Below are 27,801 nucleotides of genomic sequence, written 5' to 3'. Positions count from 1 at the left end.
GTACCTGAACACAACGGCTTCTGCTTGCGCGGCTTTTGTCAGTGAGCGATAATATGGTCAGCTGAGCTTGTAATGGTGCTGGGTTTGACCCCGGGTCATGTAGCTCTGGGTGACAAACCGCGAGAGGCCTGGCATATGAAGTCTCTCGGGTGGCGAGATGTTAACTACCTCGCCATGTATACAGGAGTGCGTGGGTTCGATCCAGACCCTGACGCCTGCAGTATATTTGGAGTTTGCATCTTCTTCCTGGGTTTTCCCCTCCACATTTAGAATCAACGTGCGTTTAGAGTATTTGGCTGCTATACATTTCCAAACGATAAGCGACTTCGTTGAGCTGTCAGTTGTGGCCAGATCGCTTCTGAAAAATATCTATGTGGCTCAGTGGGCCTTAACTGGTAAAACAATAAACAAGTGTGTGTGTATCAATCTCACAGGTCACTGTCCACACACTCAGATGCACAACTGAGCTCCTGGACATCTGTGAAAAAGAGCTTTATAGCTAATCGGATTCCTCCAGTATAAATACATATTCACGGGCTTACCTGTCCAAATGGTCACACACCTTTCCACTACCTCTCCTCTCTGTCCACTGGCTAATTTGCCTACCTGCCCACGAGCTCGCGCGTCCACTGACTCACCTCTCTACCTGTCCACTGGCTCACCTGTCTATCCGTCCACTGGCTTACTTTTAGGTGGAATTGCAAGTTATATTGAGACTATCAAGCGTTCCCTGATAACAGACCCATCGTCTTCCTTAAGAGCCAGCCTAAGCTGGGTGGTTAAGCTCACACCTTACATTTAGACGGCGATTTTTTAACTGCACTCCGTGCGGGTCATAAAGATCGTTTGACCATACTTCGTCACGTTGGTCAGATCCCAGTAAACATGCAAAGTTGACACAAAGTTGTCATGTTGTTGGACCAACATTGGCCCAACGTTCCACTATTTATGGAATGCGGGTTGGTGAATGTGCGCATCATAGCCTTTGGAGCAACGTCCATTACAATGTATTTTGCTTCATTGTCCTCTGCTGACGACGTAGACCGGCAGCAGCCGATAGCACCTGTCATGCATGGTGATCACCCATCCACGCGCTATCCAGGCTCAACCCCGCTTAGCTTCCGAGATCTGACGAGATCGGGCGCGCTCCGCCGTGATTTCGTTCATCGGCGTGAACCCTCAAAGCGATTCGCGTGAACGCGCGGGACTGCGGGAAAGCGCCCGGTCATCATCGTGCCCGCTCCTCCAGGCCAGCGAGCGAGAGTCGGCGGCGTGGGCACAGCCCGGCGGGGAAGCGGCCACAGCCCCGAGCTTACGACCCCGAGCTAAGCCGTGACGCGGCGCCTAATCCCACACGGGCTCCTTAATGCGACACGCGATGGGGGGGGGGGGCTCATCCAGACTCTTCCAGGAGACCCTGCGAGCCACCTGCAACGAGCCTCCTGCCGCCTCCCAAGCTCGGTGATGGCAAAGTGAACGCAGGGTCACCCCTTCCGGTCACTTGAGCCGGTGGAGATTGGCGGACAGCTACCACTGACGTCCCTAGATCAATCGAAGGAATCAATCGATTAACTAACCCCACGCTCTAGATGAAAAGGTGATCCGCGCGGAGTTGATGCGATCCGTGGGGAGACGTCCCCTTAACATCCTTGTCTTGAGGAGGCACACGCAGGTCAACGGATCGGATGGGAGTTGGTGGTGGAGGAGGGGCGCGCGCTGCGAGTGCCGACAGCCCGGTGCCATGCCGGCCCGGGTGAGCGGTCTCCGGCTGTGGGCGAGTGAGGTGGAGTCGGGGTGAGGGGGTCGGGTGAGTGGTGGTGGTGTCCATCCTGAAGGTGTGCGTAGCTGCCGATGCGCAGTCTCCTGGTCATGAGGCTGCGTGAAGACGCCGCGCATTTCCATGCATCGAGACGCCCTGCCGCGGCACTGAGTGGAAGCAATTCCAGTGAAGAAGAAGAATTCGTAGATATAAAAAAAGAGACGAGTGATTGATTATTTCACTTCCATGGCTAGGGAAGAATACGCATTGGGCTGACGGCATGGTCTCCCTAAGAGGACTTCATGAACATTCGTGAGCGGATTACCCTGCTCCTTTCCGCGAGAGGGCAATTGCGCATCGGATTATTGTTGTTTTTTATTTAAAAGCAAAAATCGTTTCTTCCACGGAGAGTTTTTTGTTTGTTTAATTTTTGTTTTCAGCGCACGCTAAGCCGTTAGAAACGGACCCCTTAGCAGGAGACGCCGCCGGGTCTCGCCGCGTGCTGTCCGCGTCTCGCAGACCTGGAACGCCCGATCTCGCGTGGCCGCCTGGAGCCGGGGACTCCAGCCAAGACGGCCTCCATGGAGCCAGAGCACGGAGAACCGAGATATGGGAGCTCGGATCCCATGGGGTCCCAGGAAGGTCCGTCCCTCCACCTGCAGCGCAGCTCGAGAGATGGGTCCGATCTGCTCCTGATGGACGCGCAGGATCTGGACGAGAGCAACCCTTGCTTTGACGAAGCCGTCTTCTACGAGGACCTTCCGCCGCGCACCCGCCTGGAGCACCCCTACTCGTCTCTGCCCTCGCTGCCCCAGGCACAGGGCTTAGAGCAGGGTGTCCCCCTGGGCTCCACCTGGTCCCAGCTGCCCTGCTCCCCGACTCCTCTCCATGGCTCCATGCGCTTCCCCGAGCTGGGCTTGCGCGATGCCAAGGCGCGCCCCGTCTCCCCACCGTGCACGCTGCTGCTCGGCTCCCTCAGTCGGTTTCCGGCAGCCGAGTCGAGTTTCGTCGATGCCGAGCTCCCCAGCGGGAGGTGTCCGGGCAAGGTGAGGAAGGCCGCCGCCACCACGGCTCCGGGGTCGCCGGTGCGCCAAAATTCGGGAGACGCGCCCCGGGGCTCGTCGTACCTGCGTGTCCCCGAGGAGGTGGAGATGCGCGTGGAGGGCGCGCGGCGCCGCCTCTCAGTGGCGCTCAGCAAATTCGTGGCTGGGGAGGAGAGTGGGCGCGGCGCGAGGAAGCTGTCCATCAGCCTCACGGAGCTCACGAAGATCATGAGCGGCCACGACAGTGACGGAGGGGAGAGTGAAGTGGAGGAGGCGATGGTGGAGGTGATGGGCGGCGGCAGTGGTGGCGCGGTGAGGAAACGTGCCACGGAGGACGCGGCCAAGAGCGACTCTCTCGACTGCATCTTCAAGGCGTCCACGGGGAGGAGAGACACGAGACAGGGTCTCCACCTGGAGCTTCAGGACCTCCCAGGAGGAGGACCTCTCCTCAAAAAGTCCTCGACCTTCGCGCACGAATGCACCCCGCAGCGCGGACCCTCCACACCGCCACCTCGTCATCATCATCCACGCAGGGTCGACACTGATCCCGGGCCCTCCGAAAAGGAGGAAGAGGACCCCACCACCACCCCAGGCCCCGGGACCAGGCGTGGAGACCGAGTCCCCTTGGAGGCCCTGTGCCTCCTGTCCCTGCTGGCCTACACGTGGCTCATCTTCCCTCTTCCCCCGCTACCTTCGGGTCTCCTCCTCGGGGCTGCCTGGGGCTTCGCAGCAGCGATGGGCTCCATGTGGCTCCAGGCAGGGACAGCGGGGGGCCCCAGGGCTCCTGGCAGAGCCTCCAGCCGCATGGGGCACGGGCTTCGAGGACGGGGGAATGTAAAGACCCCGGCAGGACCTCCCGTGCACCAGGTGCGTCACCCAGCAGCATTGGCCCCTTAGCTGGCTTAGAGGGTCACGGGCAGAATGTGTGGGCCACGTAAAATGAGGCCAACCATGTAGACGGTTCGCCAGAGGTACCACTGTGGCCTCGCTCAACAGAACACAATATGGGTCCACCAGGCATGATGGTATAGCTGTAGGAGCCGTGATGTTTGGGTCTCAAGGTCTTGGCTCTCAACCCCTTCATTGCCAGCGGTCCCCCGAAGTATTGTTGTCTCTTCAATTCTGGAATATCACAGGTGCCAGTGTCCTCTCTTGAGCAGTATCTATTAAGTACTGGGGTCCACTCAATACGTCGAGTACTAGAGTCCCCGCATGATAGGCATCTCTTAGCTATGAGTGTGCTGTCAGTAGCATTCTGGTAATTCTTAGGCACGAGTGCTTCTTCATGAACACATAACTCATGTTAATAATTAGCGTCGTTGTGGAGAATATGAACAACTAATAAATCAGCAGACAATTAATATTCACATATCTGTCTCTCCACAACCCATCAACCGCAATGCCTTCTGGGAGTGTATAATTGCAGCAGCGTTGATTCAGTACAGTGTCTCACCAGCAGCAGAGTCAGGCTGGCTTGAAGCATTGCTGGTGAACTGCCAATCTTACAGGCAAGGACCAGCGTTGATTCAAGCCAAGCCTGATTCTGCTGATGAGACACTGTGTGTCGAAACCGGCCCAGAGTTTTTTGCTCATCTTCAATGAATGCTGCTGAAATTATGCACCACCAGAAGGCCGTGGCGGCTGACGGGATGTGTAAATACTTATGTTATTGTATGTGGACAGACGGATATGTGAAGGAGACGTTGCTTATTTATATTGTCCTTCATCAATCGTATTTCTTTAAGTACAGCTGTTGCCTGTACATACATATTTATAATCTAGATTGATAACTGCTTTTCGTGTTTAGTTTATTGTCCTTCCCCGCACCTCGGATTAGCACGCTTGGCTACTTGCGGTGCGAAATAAGTTCAACCTACACACACGCATGCCTCCGTACCGGTCTCCCCTCCGAGTACCAGTATTCGTTAAATACCAATGTCCCCATCAGTACCGGCATGTCGTGAGTGCCGGTACCTGGCGAGTGCCGCTGCGCTCTTCGCGGGTTGGCAGTGACCCGGGGTAGCAGGCGTGACACAGAAAACCTACAGCCTTCACTCAGACGGGATAAGCCTTGCCTGGATTAACACGATCCCATTACGGATGCTACGCTTACAAAGCGTTGACCTTGTGGAGCCCACGGTGGGAGGTCAAATCTGCCGACACGTGTGAGTGTGATGCCATGATGCTGATGATAATGGTGATGATGGTGACGATGATTGGCAAGAATGATGATGGGAATACTTACGCTATAATGGATGGTTTGATGGTCATGGTGATGATGATGATGACGGTTAAAATTATGCTGTTATTATTAGCATGGATGATGGTATAAATTATGGTAAAGTGGATGGTCATGTAATGGCGGTGGTAAGAATAGTGCAAGTAAGTATCGTAATGATGGTAAGAACAATAATGATGTGGTTATTGGTATGAATGTTGATGATGATGGTGGTAAGATTTATGATATAGGCTATGGTAAGAATAAATATATAGTAGATGACACGATGGCGATCACAGTGATGAAGACGGTGGTAATATTGATGGTATGTTGATAAAATTGATACTGTGATGATGGTCATACGGATGGTCACGATGATGGATTTTTTTTTAAATGAAGTCAGTGACGACGACTAAGTTGATAAAAGAATGACATGCTGATGGTCATGACGATGATGGTAAGAATGTCGATACAGCCATGGTGATGACGATGACGACCCCACGTGTGCGGTGCCAGGGCTGGATGAACGAGGTGGACGCCTACGACCCAGAGACGTTCCACAGCTCGGCGCTGCGCGGGGTGCGTGTGGAGCTGCGCGGAGCCACGCTGTGCCTGTCGCGCACCGCGCCTGGCACCAAGGACCAAGAGCCCTGTGGCTCCGGTGGCTCGAGCAGCAGAACGAGGCTGCTCGACATCGCCGGGTATACGGTGCGTTACGTTCGAAAGTATTGCCGCCTCGTACGCTCGAAATTTTGGCGTCATCTGGGTTGGCGTGGGGTCCCCCTGGTGCCAGCAATGAAATGGGGCCCCCTGTCCGCCTACCCTTCGCTTCGTGGCCCAGTGGCTGCGCCACCTGCACACTGGAGAGCTTACTATGCCTCTGAGGTTTATTGCAACTCGCTACTCTACGGGACGTCTGCCAAGAAACGTTACCGAGCTGCAGCGTGTACAACATTCTTTGGCACGTGTCGAGACGGGTACTGCACGATCCGGCCGTGCTCGTTCGGTGCTCGCTCAGCTGCGTTGGCTTCTGGTTGCCGAACGAATACGTTAAAAGGTCGCATTCATTTACACACAAAGTGCTTTCCACAAATGAACCACAATACCTTGCCGATCTCGTCAAGGAGCATAAACCATCACGCGAACTCCGGTCATCCTCACTTCTGCAGCCGTCTGGAACGCTCTTCCTTCCGATATTAGGAAGCCACTGGCGCTATGCACTTTTAAATAATCTAGATTGAAAACGAATTTCTTTAGAACTGCTTTTTTGTGTTTAGTTTGCTTTCCTTCCCCCGCACCTCCGATTAGCACGGTTGGCTACGTAAGGTGCGAAAGAAGTTCAACGCACATATGTAGAGAGTGCACGCCGCAGGTGTGGTTTTGAATGGAAACGTGTTTTATTTTCTTCAGAGTAGCGATTTCGGATGCTCGTTTCTCCGCAGCTGTCGCTGGCGCCCACCCGCCTGGCTGAGAAACGAACGTGGAGCAAGAAGTACCCCATCGTGCTGGCGCTGAGAGGCGCAGCGAGCGCCGGTGCTGAGGGCGTGCGGAGCGGCGCTGTCCGGGTCGCGGGGTCGGAGGGAGGCGCGGCATTCTTTCTGTTTGGACGTACCGGGCGCGAGAAGGAGGAGTGGTTCCAGAGGTTCCTCCACGCGTCGCAAGGAGCGGATGGGGATCACGTGGAGTCACACGGTCAGAAGAGCTACGGCCTCTACATTCCTGAGAGGGGGGAAAACAAATAGTTATCTTAGGTATCACTTCTGCAGAGAGGAGCAAAGAGCACAGGTTGGCTACCTATTAGCACGGTTGGCTACGAAGTTCAACATACTGTACATACAAAGAGATTGGGAGGTCAGGGGGTTGACCATTTGATGCTGCATTTGGAGGAGAAAATCAATTTAACATTTTCGCCCGTTGGCAGTTATCACCGCAAATTGAAATCCTTCCCCGACCCCGCCGCTTACAATGGTGTTATCAAAGTGGGTCGGCAATCCGTGGCGCACTTTACCACAGATTAGATGGCGAGATAATGAGATGATGAGATGAGACGACATAAGGTCGCTCCTTATCCTCTGCTGCAGTCTGGAATTATATTCTCCCAGCCTCCCTGCCCCTGTTCAAGTCCAGGATCCCCAGTAAACATGCTAATGTTGACCCAACGTTGGTCCAACGTTTACTGGGTCGAGACCTTCCTGTTTTCCTGTGCTAATGACATCTTATAATGCATTTTATCATTGCGTTCTTTTGCGACCAATACTATCCAGGGGGAGTTAGATCTCTCCAACCTACCGGCGTGCTGGAGCAGTAACTAATCGGCACGTTATGTTTACGTGACAAACCTTGCTAATTGGCTGTCGGGCGGTGGCGGGTTTAACGACACATTTGCACTCATGCGATCTAACCCCCCGCCAAAAAAAAAACTTTCTTATGATTAAACATAACTGTATTGTACGTAAGACTGAAAATTCTACACGGGTGTAAACAATGACATGGCAGTGGCGTTGACAGGGCCTTGTTGGAGCAACGACCACGGGAAAGACGCCGCTGGGCCACGTGCCCCGCTCAGCTACGAGCGATACATGAAGAGCTTCATCCCCGTGAACGGCCCCAGTATGCCCCACGCAGCGTGCGGCAGCCCGGCCTGCGCGAGCCAGGTGCGATCGCACGCCGCGTCATCGTCACCGTCATACCTCTTCTTGGTTCTTTCGGTAAAGTCACGTAGTCCTCGACAGACCTGTTCTCCACCTGAAGACGGCTGCTTGCGTTGTGGCCGAAACGTCGTGAGAATTATTTTATTATGTTTAATTTTTATTTATTTGTATTCTTTTATTATTTTCCTTCTACGTGACTTTACCGAAAGAACCAAGAAGATGAATCCCTGCAGTCACGAAAGCTTTAAACCGTCATACCTGTTAAAATATAGTCAAACAAAAGTTTAGTTGAGCATAACGCGACCTTTGCTCCCGGTCACCCTGTTCATCTTTACCTGCTGTCGTCTCCCCCCCCCCCCGCCACCACCATCAGATGGGCGGCGAGGTGGCATGTATCAACGCGCTCATCGGGAGGATCCTGTGGGACGCGCTGACCAGCGAGCAATGGGCACAGCTCATCTCCTCCAAGATCCAACAGAAACTCGGCAAAATCCGGGTGTGGAGAGGACAGCTACACCCGCCACGCACCCCGTGGTGGCACGTGTTGCCCAAGGCCTACGATGATTCGAACAGCGTGCGCTGTCAACGCGACAACTGACAATGCAACAATAAGAGAGAGAAAGGGGAGCTTTGCTAAACTGCCACTGCTGGGATTGGGAACCAAATGATATCTAAACCATCTCTGGTTTCACCTTCACTAACCTGCATTGACTAAAATGGTGAAGTATGGTTAAACAACCCCACCCCCTCGCCATGACCATCATGGCATGGGCAGGCCTTCATGGCTTCTTGGGTAACTGAGCTGAGACCACCAACTCATTACACTGGAGAACGCGGTTTAATCGCTAGCAGCCGAAACCTGGATTCAAACCTTGGCTTTCAGGGTTGCCAGCTCAGCGCTCTGACCTGTGAACCTCGTGTTCACCTCGTCACGCACGAGGTGACAAACGCTGTGAAGAGCGAAGGACTCTGCGCCGAGGCACAGATGGTTCAGTGCTAATGTGCCATCTTATTGAGGGACGACTGCTGCGTGGGGCTATCTCGGTGTGGTCTGGGACGGTTTCGTTGTTCGTTTTGCTGTCTTGCCCAAGCTTGATAGGTCCGACTAATTGAATAATTGAATAAATGTATTTGTTATTTCTTAATATTTATTGACTCCTACCGTGTGCTTTTGTATTGTTTTGCTGTTGTAACTCGCTGACCCACCCCGTGCTGGATATCTGTAAAAAAAAACAAGAGCGCTTCATAGCTCACCGGCTTCCTCCTGCAATATGAATGAAGATTGTGATTCTGAACGTGTGCGCGTCTGCAGCTGCCGCCGTTTCTGGACGCGCTGGAGCTCACGGAGCTGGACATGGGCAAGGACGCGCTGCGAATCCTGCGCGCCTTCCCACCCACACTCGACTCGCAAGGTGGCAACAGCAGCAGCAGCAGCAGCAACAGCAGCAGCAACAACACCAGCTGGTGGCTACGTATGCCTATAATCCAGCACTGTGGAGGCAGTGAGGGCCGGTGGATCGCTCCCTTCCCTTCCCATGGAAGGGAGCAATCTCCCATCACAATGGACGTCAGGGTGCCATACCCTGGCTTTCCAGGAGAATGGGGTCCAGCAAATGTGCAACTCCACTGCTTTCATCTGTAAGGGATACAGTGTTTCCCCCTTGCACGTGTGGGTTTCATTTTGGAGATCCGGTTTCCTCTCACGTGTAAACATTCGTAAATTTCCGAATAACACCTTCATATATAGAGGATCGCAGAGCTTTGAGGTGGGAGTTTGGCGCCAGCTCACCGCCTGGCTGCTGCCTCCCAGAGGTCGCAAACGGGTTTTGATTCCTTACCCGTACCCGGCCGCACCAGGGTCGCAAACGGGTACCCGTACCCGGCCGTACCCGTACCCTACCCGTACCCGGCCGGGTACGGCCGGGTACGGGTAGGGTACGGGTATCGGGTACCTGATTGCGACCTCTGGGATGAAGCCATGTTGCAGGCGTGGGTGGGTTGATTCTAGGAACTTGAATTGTGAGAAGAGACAAAACGTTGGGAAATGAGTGACAAACAGTTACTCACCAGTGACTCACGGCCTACCCGTACCCGGCCGCACCAGGGTAGCAAACGGCTACCCGTACCCGGCCGGGTACGGGTGGTATCGGGTAGGGCACGGGTATCGGGTACTCGGTTGCGACCTCTGCTGCCTCCCCAGTTCCTCGTGCCTCCAAGTCGTTCTCTCTCTCTCTGCGGCACGTGACCGGTCGAAATGATTACCATGGTGAACAGTCGGATGTGCGACGCCCCAACCCTCTCCTCCAAAAACGAACACGGCTCTGCCCTCTTTGTATTATTACACGTTTTCATTTAACTCACTCTGGCTGTTGTTGTTGTCGTTGTTGTCGTTGTTGCATCCTCAAATCTTGTAACTCAATTTTAACCCACTTCCCAATGTGGTATCGACTGCAAACTCGGTATACTTATGTTATGCTGATGACAATACTATATTCTATCATAAAAAAATATATTTTTTTACATTCTTTTTTTTATGTTATGTTTCGGCTTGGGTCTAATTGTCCACGGTCAACTGACGTTGGCTGTAATTGGCCACGGTTCCTTACGTTATTGCAAGCTTCGGGGCCACTTCCTGGAGTCGTGGAGTTCTGCCATTACGAGTACGGTACATTTCATAAAAGCGTGTGTTTAAAAAAACTTTTTAAAAATATAACTTTTTCTTTCACCGTCGCCCAGGACTGTGGGTGGAGCTGGACGTGAGCTACAGTGGCTCCTTCGAGATGACTCTGGAGACAAAGCTGAACTTGTCGAAGCTCGGCAAGGAGGAGTGCGAGGGCGGAAGAGCAGCGCAGGATTTGGATCGCCGGTACTTCGCCACTCTGAGCACCATTGTCCTCCCCTCGGTCACGTGATGTGTCACGCGCATCGTCCACGTGCTGCGTGTGGCTGAGTGTTTGTTTGTCTGCAGGCGAGCGGCGGCATAGTGGCGAGGGCGCTGCAACTGCGAAGCCGACCACCGCCAGAAGTGGTCCCTAGAACTCCCCCAGGTGGACTCAGCCCTAAATGGGCACCTGGTGCGGTGTGTACGCATCAGCGGCGGGGGCGGAAGGCTGCGTGCCGGCCATGGTTGTGGCCATACCATCCCCTCGTGTGCCGTTCTGGCACCTCATAGGTGCTGACGGACAGCAACATGGTCATAAGGGGGAGTCTTTGCGCGTGCTGAGTGCAGTGCACGTGTGCGTGTGTGCTGTTTGCGTGTGTGAATTGTGTTTGCTGTTCGCAGCCTGGGTGTTTGCATGTATGCACGGATGGCTACATACGGTGCGAACGAAGTTGTACATTTGTGTGTGTTTGTCTGTGTGCACACGTTCAGCACACGTGCCTCTGCGCACGGTGTCCTCCCCCCCCCCCCCCCCGTGTCATCCCGCACGATCCGATCGCGCCCTTGCGTGCGCTTCGTGCAGCCGCAGGTCGCGCACGAAGACCATCGAGGACAGCGAGGACGAGTCGTCGGCCGAGAGCTCCGTGGACGGCGATGACGGCGGCGGCGGCGACGGGACGGAGGCCGTGCCCGGTGGCCAGGCCGAGAGGCGAGAAGCCACACGGAGAACGATTCGCGCCGCGTGCACTCGGCACCACGGCGGCGCTGCGCCTTTTCTGGCGAACGCTTCAGGGGGAGCGCAGAAGCCTGCCGAGTCGGGATGACTCGAATTAAACGCTGGGTTTTTTTACTGCCTCGGCAGTGCCCCCCCCCCCAAAACAATTAATTAAAGCTCAATACATTTGTTGATGACTTTTAATTTGTATTATCAGGTACGGCTCACTGAGCTTTGTAGCTCTTTTTCATTAGCAACCTGCTGTCCACGTGGAAACGTACAGCAGCCAAATACTCTAAACGTGTGACGTTGCTTCTAAATGTGGAGGGAAAAACTGGAGGGCCCGGAGAAAAATCGACGCGACCACGGGGAGAACACGCCAAATATGCAGATGGTATGGTAGAGAATCGACCCCACGACCTCCTGTATACCAGGCGAGGGAGTTAACATCTCGCCACCGCAGCGCCCAGGTCGCTTAGAGAGATCTCTGGCTGTTCTCTGTTTGTATTTTATGTTGTGTTGGGAATCAGCACGAGCCCAGTGCAAAGCGAAAGGGGACATTGGGGCTCTGTGCCCCACCCAGGTGGGGACCTCGTGCGAGAACAAGAAAGCTTATTCGGGGAGGGAAGAATGGGAGGAAAGATAACTAACCTAATGGGGTAAAGGGGGGCTGGGAAAGGGAGGGGGGGAAGGAGGTGGCAGGGGGGGTCCTCTGGCTGTTCTCGTAGCACGCAGCGCGCACACTGCTCTGCAACATTTACGAATGGATTCATCTCTTGGCTTCATGCTCGCAGGATAATGGGACTAACATTGGGGGCGGCGGGGGGTGGTGACGGAGTAGGAAACGTGTACTTAGGAGCAGTGCATGTTCTCGCCGCCGCTGACCACCTCCGCGCACTCCGCCGACGCTGCCTCTGCGGGGTGAGTGACGCTGACGCAGCCTCCGCGGTTCCCATCGCCGGTGCCGCTTCCCCTTCCCACAGCGCGGACGCGGCGGCGGCGGTTGGCACGGCTCGCCGGAGCAGCCCAGGCCTGCTCGGTCTCCTGGGGCGGCTGGCCCGCTCCGACTGCCTGCGGCGCGCGGCCGAGAACCCACTGGTGCGTCGCACGGTGGCCGGGGTGTCCAACACGCCGCTGGCGCTCACCGTGGCCGTGCACCGCTGCTGGGGCACGCTGGCGCTCAACGTCCCGCCGCCGCCTTCCGACAGAATCTGGTCGGCACACCGCGCGTTCCCAGCCCGCGACGCACGCGCGTGCACACCGCGCATGCACACCGCGCGTCTGCCTGCACACACGTCGTTGGCAAACACGTGGCTCGCACGTCTATCCCGGTGAACGTTGCGACGTTGGAAAAACCAACGTTGGCCCGACGTTTGCATGTTTACGGGGATACCCACCGCCTTCATTAACCCGTACTGACCAGCGTGGTGAAGCAGGGTCATATGACCACTTTGCACGGCATGGGGAGCACCCCCCCCCCCCCGACTCCAGCAGTGCACAGCTGCGTCGTGTCTCTGTGAGCGTGCGCTGCAGCTGCGACCCATCTCAGTCAGTCGACCCGTGGCACCTGGGTCTGTCCCGTGACCTCCTGCCAGTGAGCCTTCGACAGTTCACGTAGCCTCAAAGTGCACGTCTAGCCTGGCACAACTAAATTAAACAATAAACTATTTATTTTATTTTTACCAGGTAAGGTCCACTGAGCTATGTAGCTCTTTTGCAGAAGCGAACCTGGCCACAAATAATAGCTGAACGAAGTGGCTCATCAGTGTGGAAATGTATAGCAACCAAATACTCTCAACGCGTGTTTCTAAACGTGGAGGGAAAACCCGGAGGGCCCATGAGAAAAATCAACGCGACCACGTGGGTAGAGACACTCCAAACATAGAGCAGGCGCCAGGGTCGGGATTGAACTGACGACCTCCTGTATACCAGGGGAGGTAGTTAACGTCCAGCCCCTCCTCCCCTTACCCATCTTGCCACCGCGGCACAAGCGCTGTGGTGATGTCGCCGCCACTCAGTGGCGAACTGCAACAGCTGTTGGCATCGCGGCTGTCGAATGCGCCGCGCGGCGTCGTGATCGACTCTGCGCGCGCCGTGGGCAGGTACGGGTTCCGCGAGCCTCCCCACCTGGGCCTCAGAGTTCATCCCAAACTGGGGGAGCGGCACGTGACGTTGGCTCACATCACGGACTGGATCGAGAAAAAGCTGGAAGTGGAGTTTGAGGTACCGTGTAGAATCCGGCGGCGATTTGGGGGGAGGTGGGAGGTGGGTGGGAGCAGGGGGCCTGGAGATGAGCGCCACGTAAGTGGGGCTACGCGGTGGGCAGTAGCGGAATCCGTTGCTGTACTGTACTTCTATGCTCCCCGCATTTACTAACCTGCACCGAAAGGTGTGGTGTAGTACGTCACATAACCCTCATGACCTGTAAGAGATGGGGTGGCCCTCATCCATTAGTGGACTGAAACAAGGATTGTACATGTAATGGATTATAGAATATACAAGGACATAATATTTAAATCTAAAATGTAATTATTCACATGATCTCTTGCGTGTTAATCGTAACCATGTTTTCCTTTGTGTTTTTGCTTTTTTAGAACAATTTTGTAATTCCCAACATGGATGACCTTCAAATTCCCATGATGCACCCTGCTACAGATGCGCTGCACTCGCTGGAGTCGTCTTCGCTGCCCAGGCCGCCGTGGGGGACCCCGTCAAAGTTCCCATAAACCCCCGTGGAGCTTCCCGTGAACCCCTCTCACACAACAACTACAACAGTGCTTACGCAAGGGTAGCCGCCTCCTAGGGACAACAAAACGGGACATATTACGGGAAGAAGAAGATGATCTCTCAATGCCGGACGAAGGGAGAGCTACATGTTAAAACGTCGTCTCGAGTCGTGTATTATTTATACAACTGACAAAAATTGGGACCTTTAATGTCCAGAAAAAAATTGACAGATTTTCAGATTTCTCAGGACGGCTCGTGTAAAAAGAAGACGACGACCCTGGGTCAACCAAGACGGGTGGCAGCCGAGGCTCCTGTAGTACTCAAGACCACGTCGCTTTGTGATGCCTCCTCGTCCTCTAATGGACTGCTTCCTGAGTGGTGGCACTGAGGCATCAGCTGCCACTGGTGCGATGTGCATCCATCCCGCCCAGGAGAGGGGGGTCGTTTTGACGACTGCAGTTCGGCGTGTGCGGGTTTTTTCTTTTTATATTTACAAGCCGCCGTGCGCTGGCCGTAAGAGTCGACGGAGAGCCTCGGTTTGCTGGGATGGGAAAGTGCGCGGACGGAAGCAGAGTGCGGCGAGAGGGCAAGAGGTAGGCAGTGGCTGAGTCCGCGAAGAATCTTGGAGACGCCGAGTGCCGCCTCAAACAGAGAGCTCTTTGCGGCTCATTTCCAAGAAGAAGAAAAAAAACCTCGTGCTCCCTCCAAGAGACCGTGGGCTGTATCAGCCTCCGAGAAGGCCGCGGACAAACAAGAAGCAGGGAGACTCATCTGACAAGGGGGGTTGGAGAGGCGGGTGGGAGGGTGCGGAAATTCCGGCCCTCTCCCGTTACAGACTCACGCGCTAAACATAGCCGTTGGGTTCACGACAGCCGTTTATTTAGTTCCCAGGCGCGGGTTTACATGTCCTGATCGCAGCCCAAGTTCACAGCTTAGATTCGGCCGCGCTCTCTTCCTGCTTGATCAGGTCCTTTTTCAGCGGGCCCTAATAAAAGACAAAACGAAGAATATTGTTATTTCATTGTTTTCTTGCTGACAGCATGTCACATTATGTCTTACACAGGCATGGGCGGGGGGGGGGGGCACACAAAAATCCCAAAAACCCAAGTCTTATTTTGCCACCTTAATGCTAGGAGGCACTCTCACTTGTGTAACAAGTTACGTTCGTGATAATTCGTGGACATTATTGCGTTTCCACCTTGGGACAATGGGCAGGGGGGCGCATTTCTCCTGCATGAAACTATGAATGAGTTATGATCAGGGTTTGAAGCTTTCGTGACTGCAAGGATTCATACTCTTAGGTTTTTTCGGTAAAGTCACGTAGGTAAAAATAAATAATAAAATTATTTAATTTCTATTATTTTATTTTGTATTATTTTTTATTTTTAAAACATTTTTTACCTACGTGACTCATCTTCTTGGTTCTTTTGGTAAAGTCACGTAGAAGGGAAGTAATAAAAAAAACATAATAAAATAATTCTCACGACGTTTCGGCCACAATGCAAGCAGCCGTGGCCGAAACGTCGTGAGAATTATTTTATTATGCTTTATTTTTATTATTTTATTACTTCCCTTCTACGTGACTTTACCGAAAAAACCTAAGAGTATGAGTTATAATCAATATTTATGCTTTTGGGTTAAGGCCTCTACCGCACGACAAAGGGTTAAGCCCTGGCCAGAGTGATGTGCGGTGCGCGCGTGTCTGAGGCCCTCCCGTGCGCCTCACCATGAAAACCTTCTTCTCCTCGGCCGTCTGGAATCTGCCGTAGCCGAACTTGGAGGTGGTGTCGATGAATTTTAGGTCGATCTTCTCCGTGGCGCGACGATGCGTGGGGTGGAGCAGCGACTGCAGCGGTGGAAAGAATTCAACGCGGGACGATCGAAATTGACAACGAGATTCCACGGATACGTCGCTGCACGGTGCATTGGTAACCTTTCCCTCGCAGCTGCACGTGTTTCTCTTCACGATGATGGCCATGTTCACAAAGAAAAAAAACGAGCAGCACATGCCCGTGGCTGGTTGTGACGATGTGCCGTGCAGGGTTGCCGCCCATCAGCATTACCGTGGACGAGTAAAACATTTCAGACGGGTCTCCTCCAAAGTTGAAAGCGTTAATGCGTTGTCAGTCTGTCCATCTGTCTACAAGAGGGGTACACGATCACGCTCCAAAAGGCGATCGATTTATGCACAAAACTTGAGTCAAAAGTTGCGTCGCTATTCGAGATTTGGTCCTACGGAAGACCGGCCAAATTCACCCAAGGGTTATTGCCCCAAAACGTGGCGATTCAAAAGCAGTGCTTTAGGATAATCCTTGTCGGCCAATGAGATTGCATCACCTCCCGTCACGTGTCGTGTGACGTCATCTCAGGTAGCTCAGACGCTATCGTTGTTATTGCTAACAATACTGGATTGTTTAGTTTTAAATACAGCATTGTCGTCATTCATGCGAATCGCATCTCACAGTCGCTGAGGAACTACAGACGATCGGGATGACAGCAGCCAGGCGGTGAGCCGGCACAAACAATTGCCCAAGCTCAGCAGTCCTCTATATATTAAGATTTTTTTCAGTCAATTTATGATAATTTATATACGCCGGAGGAAACCAGAGCAAACGGAGAAAACCCCACGGCAGGTAATTAGCCAGTAAACATTGAGCCGACGTGTATCAGCGTTGGGCCGACGTTGGCATGTGGTTGGATCCGTTGGTCCAACGTTGAGCCAACAACGTTGAGCCAACAACCTTGGACCAACATCCCAACTACACGCCCAACGTTGGCATATTTACTGGGCAAATAGATTCGATGAAAAAAAACCCACGTCGGAAAATCTTGCAGAATCCATTAACGCGTCTGGTCTCTCGTCCTCGTTTAAATTTTCGAACAGCTTGCGCTCGATAATTGTTTTTTTACCCTTCTATCTGGCAACAAAACTGACACCTTTTTTACAAGGAGTCATGTTTGCATAGACCACAATACCTGCAGCCATAATGCAAACAAAAAACATAACTCTAATAATATATGCACTGTCCTTGAAGTTGATTGGCCCACACCCGAGACAGCTTTCCTTAGAGCCTAGTCTCACATGGGTTGGACCAGATGACGCCAAAAGGCGCACAACTCAAAGACAATGCACCATCAGAGTATGAGAGCTCGGGGTAAGCATTTACACCATTGGAACCTCATTTGCCAGTAAAAAAATATGATAATAGTTTTTTTTACCCTTCTATCTGGCAACAAAACTGACACCTTTTTTACAAGGAGTCATGTTTGCATAGACCACAATACCTGCAGCCATAATGCAAAAAAAACATAATTCTGATAATGTATGCACTGCGCTCGATTTGACGCCGCCGTTGTCAAGAGTGCGCGACGACACCGAGCGCGACCGTGAGAGGCGGACGCGGCGCCGCGTACCTTGCGGAGCGTGAGGACGCGCTTCTTGGTGCCGACCACGCATCCCTTCACCATCACGAAGTCGTTCTTCACCTCGCCGTAGTGCGGGAAGCCCCCCTGCACGGCGGTCACGGACACCAGAGTCGCGCGATGACATCGGGCGGCGGCACCAAGGCGACCAACCCTCGCATGTGTAATAATGAGGAAAGTCTTGATTTAAAGCTTTCGTGACTGCAGGGATTCATCTTCTTGGTTCTTTCGCGTTGTGGCCGAAAATTCCGTGAGAATTATTTTATTATGTTTTATTTTTATTATTGTATTACTTCCCTTCTACGTGACTTTACCGAAAGAACCAAAAAAATGAGGAAACTCTTCTCGAGGCTGGGTATGCTCCCTGTGCCATAAAACTACGACTAAATAAAATATTTGTTATTTTACTAAGTAAGGCCAACTGACCTATATGGCTCTTTTTTAGAAGCGACACAGCGATCACTAATCGTAGCTCAATGAGGTGGCTTATCACGTGCAAATTTACAGCGGGCAAATACTCTGAACGCACGTTTCTAAACGTGGAGGGAAAAACCGGACGGCCCGGAGAAAAAATCCACGTGACCACGGGGAGAGAGACACGCAAACTCCAAATATACAGCAGTAGGCGTCAGGGTCAGAATTGAACCCACGATCTCCTGTATACCAGGCGAGGCAATTAACATCTCGCCACCATGTCTCCTACATGCACACGTGCAGCCCTTACATCAATCCGCTGCTGGATGAGTGCCTCCGCACATCATACGGGTCGTGCGAGTTGCCTGCAAATGATTCACGCACGCTGGGCGGTGTGGGTTGGTGACAGCAGGGTGCGTAGACGATCAAGTGTAATACAGTACAACAATGGATTTTGCCGCACTGCAGCGGCCCACAATACCCGTGCTATGCTCGGTGGTCGCCCATCCAAGCACTATCCAGGCTTAAAATAAATCGTGCTTAGCTTCCGAAATCTGACGAGATGGGTTATCATTCCCGGTGATCCGGTCGCAGGCAAAAATTGCCGTACTGTTACACAATCAGCGTTTACAATCATTCGGGGACGTTCCAAGAACCTCGGGGTATTCCCACACAGCGATGATAAGGGGCTCAGCTAGAGGAGGTCAATCGAGTCCACCAGTGGAGCCGGCAGCTAGTTGCGAGCCGCCGCACGCACCATGGGGGTGATGCTCTTGTCCGTCATGTCGTAGTTGGTGGACGCGTTGTTCTTCACGATCTTGCCGTCCTGCATGTGGATGCCTCTCCCGATGCGGAACACCTGCGGCGGGACACGGTGAGCGTGCGTGAGACCTGCCGCTTCTCTGAAATCCATTCTGACCGGGACAGCTGTGATGAAGTCGTGAACGTTCTTCGCGTATTGTGGCGGTGGTAGAAATTGTGTCCACATGTCCCTCAATGTCCCCCAATGTCCTGGTCCATGTACTGGCGTGCCCCACGTGTCTCTGTACCTTCTTGTTCTTCTCGGTGCGGTGGTGGTAGCCCTTCTGCCCGGCGCGCGCGATGGAGAAGTTGACCCTTGCCGGGTGCCAAGCACCGATACAGGCCACCTTGCGCAGGCCCTTGTGCGTCTTCCTCTGCAGCTTCTTGGTGTGCCAACGCGACGTCACACCTGCAGGCCGACACGCACCGGGCATCAGAAACGGGGTGTCGCAAACGGACCACCGCTCTCAAACAAACAAGCACGACACATGTCACACCACCGGTAAACTTGGCAATGTTGGGCGAACGTTCCATGTTCACTGGGACACCAGACATCACGCACCAGCTAGCATACAATTAATACATTTATCTGCACATCACGTCTCAGAGTGCTTTACATACAATGGCCTGGAACAATGAATACCCAACGCTTAGCGGCGACCACGAACCACGCATCACGCACCGACCACCACAAACCATGCACCACACATCCAGCACCCACCACCACGCACAGCACACAGCCCAGCACACAATGGCCACCACGCACAGCACACGGGCACTGCCAACCTGTCTGTTTCTCAGACCCGATTCCCCGTCATAAAATCCCCGCTCACCACGTCGGGACCCCGTCCACCCCACGTGTGCCCACGCCGAGCGTGGCGTGGGCTCGCGGTGATCACACCTTTGAAGCCACGGCCCTTGGTGACCCCGATGACGTCGATCATCTCGTCCTGTCCGAACACGGAGGTCACGGGCACGGCCTTCTCCAGCTTCTCGCGCGCCCAGTCCACCTTGTCGCTCACCGAGCCGCCGTTCACCTGCACCTCCATCAGGTGTGCCTTCTTCTGCCGCAGCGGCAGAAGTTTCATCTGTGGGGCGAGCAGGGCGGGTGACCCTGAGCGGTGCAACCGAGCGTATGTGTGGACGCGTGTGCGTGCGTTTATTTCCCAGACGTTTCCGCAAGCGGGTGTTTCAGGCTGGGCGGTAATGGATTGTAAACGTCGTTGCATACGTCGAAAAATGCCGTGCGACTGTGGGTTTGTGGCCCCTGCACGGTGCCTGTGTGTTGCAGGAGGCAGGGCAGCAGGACCGGGAGCTGCTGTCCGCGCCGCATTCCCACGAGACTGCGGTGCCTTCGAGTCCCGACCGAGTGCGGTGCGACGGGTGTCGTCAAGAGAGTGATGATGAACTAACGGCAAACGTTCGCGCGTTGGGGAAGCTCGCGAAGGGTGGGATAGCGAGCAAAGTGACCCTGGAGTGCGCCCGATCGCGACAGACCTCGGAAGGCACGCCAGGCTCAGATTGCACGGTGCTTGGATGGGTGACCGCAATGAACAGCTGGTCATAGGCACCCTCAGGGCTTTGCTGCATTGTACGCAGAAGGGGACAGTGCGGATGACACTATTGTTGTCGTACTGTGCTTCAAGCTGCGCGGAGAAGTATGGTCAAACAACTCTTCTTGTTTTTTTCGGTAAAGTCACGTAGAAGGGAAGTAATAAAATAATAAAAATAAAACATAATAAAATAATTCTCACGACGTTTCGGCCACAACGCAAGCACCTGAGGACGGCTGCTTGCGTTGTGGCCGAAACGTCGTGAGAATTATTTTATTATGTTTTATTTGTATTATTTCATTACTTCCCTTCTACGTGACTTTACCGAAATAACCAAGAAGATGAATCCCTGCAGTCACGAAAGCTTTAAATCGAAATTTAAGGTCAATCAAGCCCGACGACCCACACAGCACGGAGAGCCTCTCATCCAGCAGTGGATCGGCAACAGCGCCGTACATCTCTACGCACGCGATTGATGGAACTTGGGGAACGTTGCTCTCAACGTTGGTCCAACGGCTGGGCTAACGTTGATCCGACGGTGCAAGTGTATACTCTTTGGATATTTCGGTAAAGCCACGTAGGTATAGAACAAAATAAATCACGACGTTTCGGGCGCAACACAAGCGTCCGTATGGACTCCTGCAGTCACGAAAGCTTCAAATCAAGATCGTTGCAAGTGTCCTGGGTGGGTAGACGCTCCACGCGCTCGGGCGCTACCTGCGTGTGGGCGATGACCCGGATGACGCAGCAGTGCTTCTTCATCGTGGCGAAGTCCTTGTCCAGCTGCTTGCGCCCAGCCTCGTCCGTCCACTTCTTACTCGCCTTGGTGAACGCCTTCTTCTTGCACTTGTACCTGTCATGGCATCATTGTCGTCAGCATCATCATCATCATCATTAGCCATGATCATGGTCGTCAGCATCATCATCATCATCATTAGCCATGATCATGGTCGTCAGCGTCAGCATAATCATCATCATTAGCCATGATCATGGTCGTCAGCATCATCATCATAAACGCTGCGTGTTTACCGGGAACAGATCATCGCCATCGCCCCACGGGATCAACAAATGGCCAGCGATTAAACAATTATAGTGAGCATAGCAGCGCTGTGCCTGACTTTGTGTCTCAATAAACCTGCAATGTTGGGCCAACGTTGGTGCAATGATCCACGTTTTCTCTGGGTTGTAGCTGTCGCTCTGTTTCCTTTAACGTTATGCTATACAGTGCACTAAACACGGGGATTGGCTTTAAACGCTGAATCATCTCCTGTAGCTGTAGATGCCACTGGTTCTTCATATTCTGCAGATGTAGACGCCACCACCGCCATCTATTGCACGACAGCTGAATTTACGACTCCCGGTCCGAACAGGCAACTGGACATACGGACAGGTTTGTTCATATCTCTGTACCAGCGAGGTGCTTTGGGGTGTGAGTTCTCGACAGTCGCCTTCTCTCCCTGCCCGCGGGTTCCCTACCAGTTCTTGTAGAAGCGGCGGCGGCACTCATCGCTGAGATGCTCCGCAAAGATGGTCTTGAGGCCCCTAAGCCCTCGCGGTGTCTGCACGTAGCCCACCATCCCCACCACCACCATCGGAGGCGTCTCGATGATGGTCACCGCCTCCACCTCCTCCCTCTTGCCGATCTCTGCGCGCGGACAAAGGACGCGGGCACGCGGGACGAGGACGTGAGCTCAGCCTCCCTGCGACGGGGCCTTTCCGTCTGGCGGTTCGCGGGGGCTCCATCTGGTCCGCGAAGGCACTTGGGAGTGGTCCGCGAAGCTCTGAGACAAAATGGCTCACCAGGAGAGTGATACAACCAGGGCTTCATTTCTCGTTGGATATTTTCCGGGGCCGCTGGTTAACTGGAGTATGTCGCGCGGGACTTCGTAGCCACGGCCGTAGCGAGGGTTATACTGGATGTCTTGTACTGGATGTCTTTCCAATTTGGCAACTCGAACAGACAGACCTGGCTACAATTAAGCCCTGAATACAGATTATTGAGATGAAGGAGTGAAATGTAAGATATAGAGCTGAGAGTTGTAGACAAGAGACATCGATTAATGAGATGAAAGTGAGATAAACAACACAAATATGAGACATGACACAGCTATGAATTAGAACCGTAACAGGTGTGACCGGGCCTTACGGTGCGCGTGTCACAGAAGCCCATGTGGCTATAGTATGCACAGCAAGGGGCACAGCTGGTACATCGGCCAGTCATCTCAGTCAACCCATGGCACCTGGGTCTATCCCGTGACCTCCTGCCAGCGAGCATTCGACACTTCACGTGGGGCCTTAATGTGCACATAGCCTGGCACAAGCGTCGTGGTCGTCACCGTCGCTTAGTGGCGAATGGCGATTGTTGTTGTTGTTGTGGCTTTAGTAGATTGGCGAAGACACGCCTGTGAACTGTGTCCCTGACACAGGCGTCTCTTTGCCCCGTGTGAAGTGTGTGTTAGAACATCAGACCATCAGAGGGGTTGTTCGCGAGAGGGCCGCCATTCGGGCCGCCCAGCTCGCGATGGTAGAACACCACAGACAAGCAGCCAGACACTGCTGCCGACAGTTGCCCAACAACCTCTGTGGCCTGCCAGCAGAGAGGGATGCTTGCGACGTACAATCCAAATGGGGTAATTTATCAAAATTCTTGTCGAGCTTGACAAACGTGGATCACGACGCCGGCACACAACGGCCTGCACTCGCGAAAGGCGTCACGCGATCTCTATAGCGTCCACTGTGAAGCGGATGGCACGTGAGCATCATTATTATTATGGTTCATACGCCGTGTAATCGGGGCGGCTGCTGGATTCGAACCGTGAACCCGCACAACAAGCGGCAAAGCAGGCTACCGCTAGCCCGGCAAACGGGCCAACGTTGGCATGGGCCGAGGTTGGCTCGACGTTGCATGCTTACTGGGACGGCCACGTCGCCGGAGGTGGTGGTGTCGGTGCGGGACTCACTGGATCCGGAGCGGTGAACCTCACGCAGCACGTGCGTCATGCCCGCCTTGTAGCCCAGGAAGGCGGTGAGGTGCACGGGGGCGGCCGGGTCGTCGCGGGGAAAGCTCTTCACCTGCCCACGGTGGCGCCGCGAGCGCTTGCGCGGGAGAAAGCCCAGGTGGCCATGGCGGGGAGCCGAGAACTTGCGGTGCGACTGCAGGACACAGAGGTGGGGGGCGGTGGGGGGGGGCGGACAGCACAGACACCAGCGACAGCCGTGCATCGTCAACATCATCATGCACCTCCGATTAGCGCCACCGATTAGCACGGTTGGCTACGTATGGTGCGAAAGAAGTTCAACATACATAATTAAAAGCTAAGTTCTATCCATGGCTGGATGAAGGCCTCCCTCCCCATGATGTCGTGGCCATCCTTCACAGTCCTGCAATGCACCAGTTGACCTCGCTCCTGCACGTGAGTTGATCTCATTGTCCCTCCATCTCCGTGATGGACGTCCTATCCATGTTCCCTCCCGTGGCTTTCCGTTAAGTCGTTAATCTTGTCCACGGGTAGTCAAAGTCTCCTGCCGAAGACCGCGTACATCTCTTGACAGTCAATGGGATGTCGCTAATTTGCTAGCGTGGTCCAATGCACGTGTTGCTATTCCTGTCTCAATGTCATGCAAGCATCTCTCCACGCTCCTTGCACTTTGCAGTCTTTGTCCCGGATGCAAACGTTTAAGTTAAGTTTAGTTGCTTAACTATGTGAGAAATAAAGAGACGAAGATAGTGTTAATTTGGGAGATGTTTTGAATTTCCATCGCTTTAGCATAATACTTAATGAAGAGGGGGGGGGGGGGGTGAGGGGGGGGGGGAATTACTTGGTTTAATGGTGATGCGGTGCATTTCTCTGCAAGTAATGCTCGAACCGCATTATCACACGGCCACGCGAGAGTGTCTAGCGCCACGTTGAGGCGGCTCGCATCTTTGCCGCACTGATCGGGTGTTAGAGGGAACGACGTCCTAGTCGGTGACAAACCCTCCTTATAAATTTTAGCAAAACGCTCGTTCGCTTCTGTCACTCGCTGTGACAACGAACATCGCTGCCCCTGGCGTACGATGTCCGCATGTGGTGTGCGTCCCACTTGTTGATGTGTGGAGTGTGCCTGTGTTCAGTTGGGTACGCTGGGAGCGAGAGCGTCGCGGTTGGCGCCGCTGAGCCATGAAACCTCTGAGTCGAGTTCGATTCCCCGCTCACGGCCAACACCGGTGACCACTATCCGAACGGTTCCCGTGCCTCCCCTAGGTCCACTCGGTTCCAAATGAGAACTTGGTGCGGTCAGAGGTGGTGCTGACCCTCCCCCCCTACCACCTTGTGTGCCGTGCCGCCCTTCATTGGCACTTGCTCACAGCGCTTGCCTGAATAGTCTGCTAAAGGCTGTACGGGATATACACGTGCGTGCATGGAGTGGGTATGACGTTGCTTACAAGCATGCTCAGCAAACGTTTGCCACGGCGAGCGCCTCTGGCATTGAGAGACGCCACGGGTGTCGAGCACGTGTGCCCGTACACGTCCAAAAGGTTACGCGTTTCACATCGCTGATAGCACTCAGCAAGGTTTCCGTCAGGAATTTCGCTGGGCTGCACCACGACACACCACTCAATACCCCGCCATTCGACACGAGGTGACTGTGACGTCACCGCGGCAGCTGTGCCAGGCTAGGTGCACTTTGATGCCACGTGAAGTGTCGAAGGCTCGCTGACAGGAGGGTATCGGGACAGGCGCAGGTGGTGCCATGGGTTGGCTGACTGAGATGACCGGTAGATGCACCACCAGCTGTACCCCCTACTCTGCCAATTTGCTGCGTTTGATCCGCTGTTGTGAGCGTCGCTCCTCTGCCCTCCGTTGTTCCTGGAGGGCGACTGCCTCCAATTGCCCAGTAGCAGCAGCAGCGTCCTTCACGAGCCTCCCCCACACTCCGCACGCACAAACACGCGTGGGCCACTACTGTGCTTGCCTACCCGGGGATTACGCTCACGGCACCAAGCAACAACAACACGCAAAAAAAAACCCATCTATAAATATCTTACAGACATCTCCATGTAGCCACGCTGCCTGCCTTGCCCTGCCTTTCCACCAGCCTCTCTTCTCAGGCGATGGACTCCACAACAGGGCCAGGTCTCGGTCACACAACGAGTTCTTGTCTCTGGGTGTATATCGATCGAGACAGGGATGTCCATTGTGCCCCGTGGGTATGTCTATTTTATAGTTTCCATCGGAGTAAAAACATATTTATTTTTAAATAACTCCGCGTCTGCTATCTGTCTGTTAACGACACCGGTAGCAGCTGTCGAAGACAAACTGCAGAGTTCATTTTTTTTTAAGCGATGTTACTCAGCTTACACGAATACGATTTAGAATCGAAAAACGGCAATGGTTGGACAACCGTTTGTCAACCCACTGATGGACGAAAGCCTCCCCAACGCTGCGTGGGGTCACGGGGGGCATTTGACCATACTTCACCACGCTGGTCAGTGCAGCTCGCTGAAGGCAATACACAACGTGGCCCCCAACGAACCTAGTTATTTCTCCGTCTCGTCATGGTAAACCCAGAGAACCTGGGACCGACACACCACGTCCATGAAACCTCTCGTTCTGGCTACTAATCACGAGCCATCTGAACTCCGGCTTAACCTGCGGCATGGACAATATATGGGGCCAAATATTAAACCGTGGCTGCGAGAGATGGGCAATATCTAAATGATATTAGCTTCGTGATGTTTCAATTGCTTTCTAAATTACACGCCATCAATGTACAGTAGTTGGTCATTTCCGTCTACATTACACGCTACACGGTTAATTTGTAATTCGCGTCTACAAAACCGACCATTGCTCCGTGAATTTGTACTTTAATTGAATTCTGCCCATCTCTCCCAGTGGTCGTGAAAAACTGGGAGCCGCCGTGGAGTAACAACGTTCCAGACCGCATCCGTGAGACAGGGCTAGAAGCCCGCGACACAGGCAGAAGAGAGACAGAGAGACGCAGCCAGACGCGTACCATGGTGGCGAGAAGAGCCCTTCTTTAGTCCGTGCGCCTCTCCCGGAGGTGAGCCGCAGAAAAGAGACACTTCGTAGGGTTCGAGCCCGACCCAACAAGGAACGGCCCCCCTACCACCACCACCACCCCCTCCACCCAGCGAGGGAGGCGTTTAAATTCTAAATTGGAGCCCGGAGACCCGATCCCTGCCTGGCAAAGCGTGGACGTGCACGACACGGCGTGTATTTATATCTCAACCAGGGGGCCCCCGCCAGCCTCTAAACGCCATCCTGCCCGCCCGCATCCATCCACCGCTCGGCGGCCGCAGGTGGCGGTGAGTTCCACCAACCCCCCCCCCCACACGCGCGTGGCTGGAGGCCACACGACTCGTCGAGTGGTGGAGCTGCGTCGAGAGTTGTCATTTAGAGCGGCTCGGGTTTCGAAGAGCAGCACGTGAACACGAGTTGGTTTCCATCGAGCGGCGATGATGAAATCAGCACGTGCGCAGGGCAGATGGATTGCCGCAGTGGTACCCCTGGATTGTGAGAGGTGGCTTACGCTCAGAGCGGTTATCATCCAGCAGTGGATTGATCATGGCTGATAATGGTGACGACGACGATGTTGCTGAGCCCCGATGGATTCCCTGTGAGATGTAATAGTCGGCAGTGGAAGGGCGATAGGGTAGCGAAGACATGGGATCGGGAAGTGTAGAAAGGGTTTGAGCACAAGGGGTTGTGGACAGGGGATAGAACAAGCGATAGGGTATTTGGGACAAGTGACAGTAATAGATTCCCGTAGACAGGGGACAGTACAGAGGGGATAGGGAATAGGGGACATGAGATAGGGGATACAGGGTACTGAGGACAGGGAATGAGCCAGGGAAGATTGCAGAGAGGGGGAGTGCGAGGGATAGGGGACAGATGTGTGGTTGGGGATATGGATAGAGGGCTGCAAGCTCTTTACAGACGATAACCCTCTTTAGATCACACGGCTAATTTAAGAACTCTGAGCCAAAAGCGTGCAAGCTCTAGGCAGATGCACGCCCTGCTTACACTGCATGCCCGGATGGAGGCAGACAAGATGGACAGGAAGACATGAGGCCAGAACACGGGAACAGACATTAGAAGCAAGTAGACTCGAGAGCATTTCATTTCAATTGTTAGGTATAACCCTGTGAGCCATGTGGCTCTTTACTCGGGTGCAACCGCAACAAAACAAAAACATGAACAAAAAAACATCTTAAAGTGACTAAACGCAACAGAAAAATCCTGGGGACAAGTATAACCCGTAAAAACAACGTTTTTCACTATAAATCCTTAATATGCGTGGTGGCTAGAGTCCTCTCGTCCTCTGGCTTGAGATGGCTGCCACCTATGGGTCAGATGATTGCATGGCAGCATTAAGCAATTGGTAATTAAATATAATATTTTTGTCCTAAAAAGTGAAACATTTTGGAAAAAAAATTTAACGAACATTAATTGTCACGCACAACGAGTCTGTGTGGAAAATGTCAGCTCGATTGGATCACGGGAAGTGGGTTAAAAAACGACCAAAAGATTTGCACGGTCCTAAGCAAGCAAGCAAGTGAACTTAATATAAAGGATTTAAAAAAAGCAAAGTCTTCCAGAAAAAAGCACCGT

The 27,801-nt window shown here is 53.5% G+C and overlaps 2 protein-coding genes across 2 annotated transcripts; one reads left to right on the top strand and one right to left on the bottom strand.

The window, feature by feature from the left end:
- Nucleotides 1-1,828: 1,828 nt before the first annotated feature.
- On the top strand, nt 1,829-14,362 carry TEX2 (testis expressed 2). Its single transcript, XM_078593905.1, has 11 exons — nt 1,829-3,669; nt 5,537-5,728; nt 6,463-6,712; nt 7,529-7,674; nt 8,045-8,167; nt 8,984-9,083; nt 10,408-10,537; nt 11,136-11,261; nt 12,251-12,481; nt 13,370-13,490; nt 13,862-14,362. The coding sequence occupies exons 1-11, from the start codon at nt 2,341-2,343 to the stop codon at nt 13,991-13,993; spliced, it is 2,880 nt and encodes a 959-aa protein (XP_078450031.1). The 5' UTR covers nt 1,829-2,340; the 3' UTR covers nt 13,994-14,362.
- A 489-nt stretch (nt 14,363-14,851) lies between these two features.
- Nucleotides 14,852-26,381, bottom strand: LOC144722057 (large ribosomal subunit protein uL3-like). Its single transcript, XM_078600152.1, has 10 exons — nt 26,183-26,381; nt 23,146-23,338; nt 21,662-21,830; nt 20,903-21,038; nt 19,534-19,720; nt 18,881-19,041; nt 18,589-18,690; nt 17,409-17,504; nt 15,721-15,840; nt 14,852-14,979 (listed from the first exon to the last, which is right to left on the bottom strand). Exons 1-10 carry the CDS (start codon nt 26,183-26,185, stop codon nt 14,920-14,922), a joined length of 1,227 nt encoding a protein of 408 aa, XP_078456278.1. The 5' UTR covers nt 26,186-26,381; the 3' UTR covers nt 14,852-14,919.
- Nucleotides 26,382-27,801: the final 1,420 nt, after the last annotated feature.

Source organism: Lampetra planeri, chromosome 1, assembly GCF_965212315.1.
Source record: "Lampetra planeri chromosome 1, kcLamPlan1.2.h2, whole genome shotgun sequence".
In the NCBI taxonomy this organism is placed as follows: Eukaryota; Metazoa; Chordata; class Hyperoartia; order Petromyzontiformes; family Petromyzontidae; genus Lampetra; species Lampetra planeri.
The sequence above is the reverse complement of the archived record's forward strand: the minus strand, read 5'-3'. Positions and strand labels throughout refer to the sequence as shown.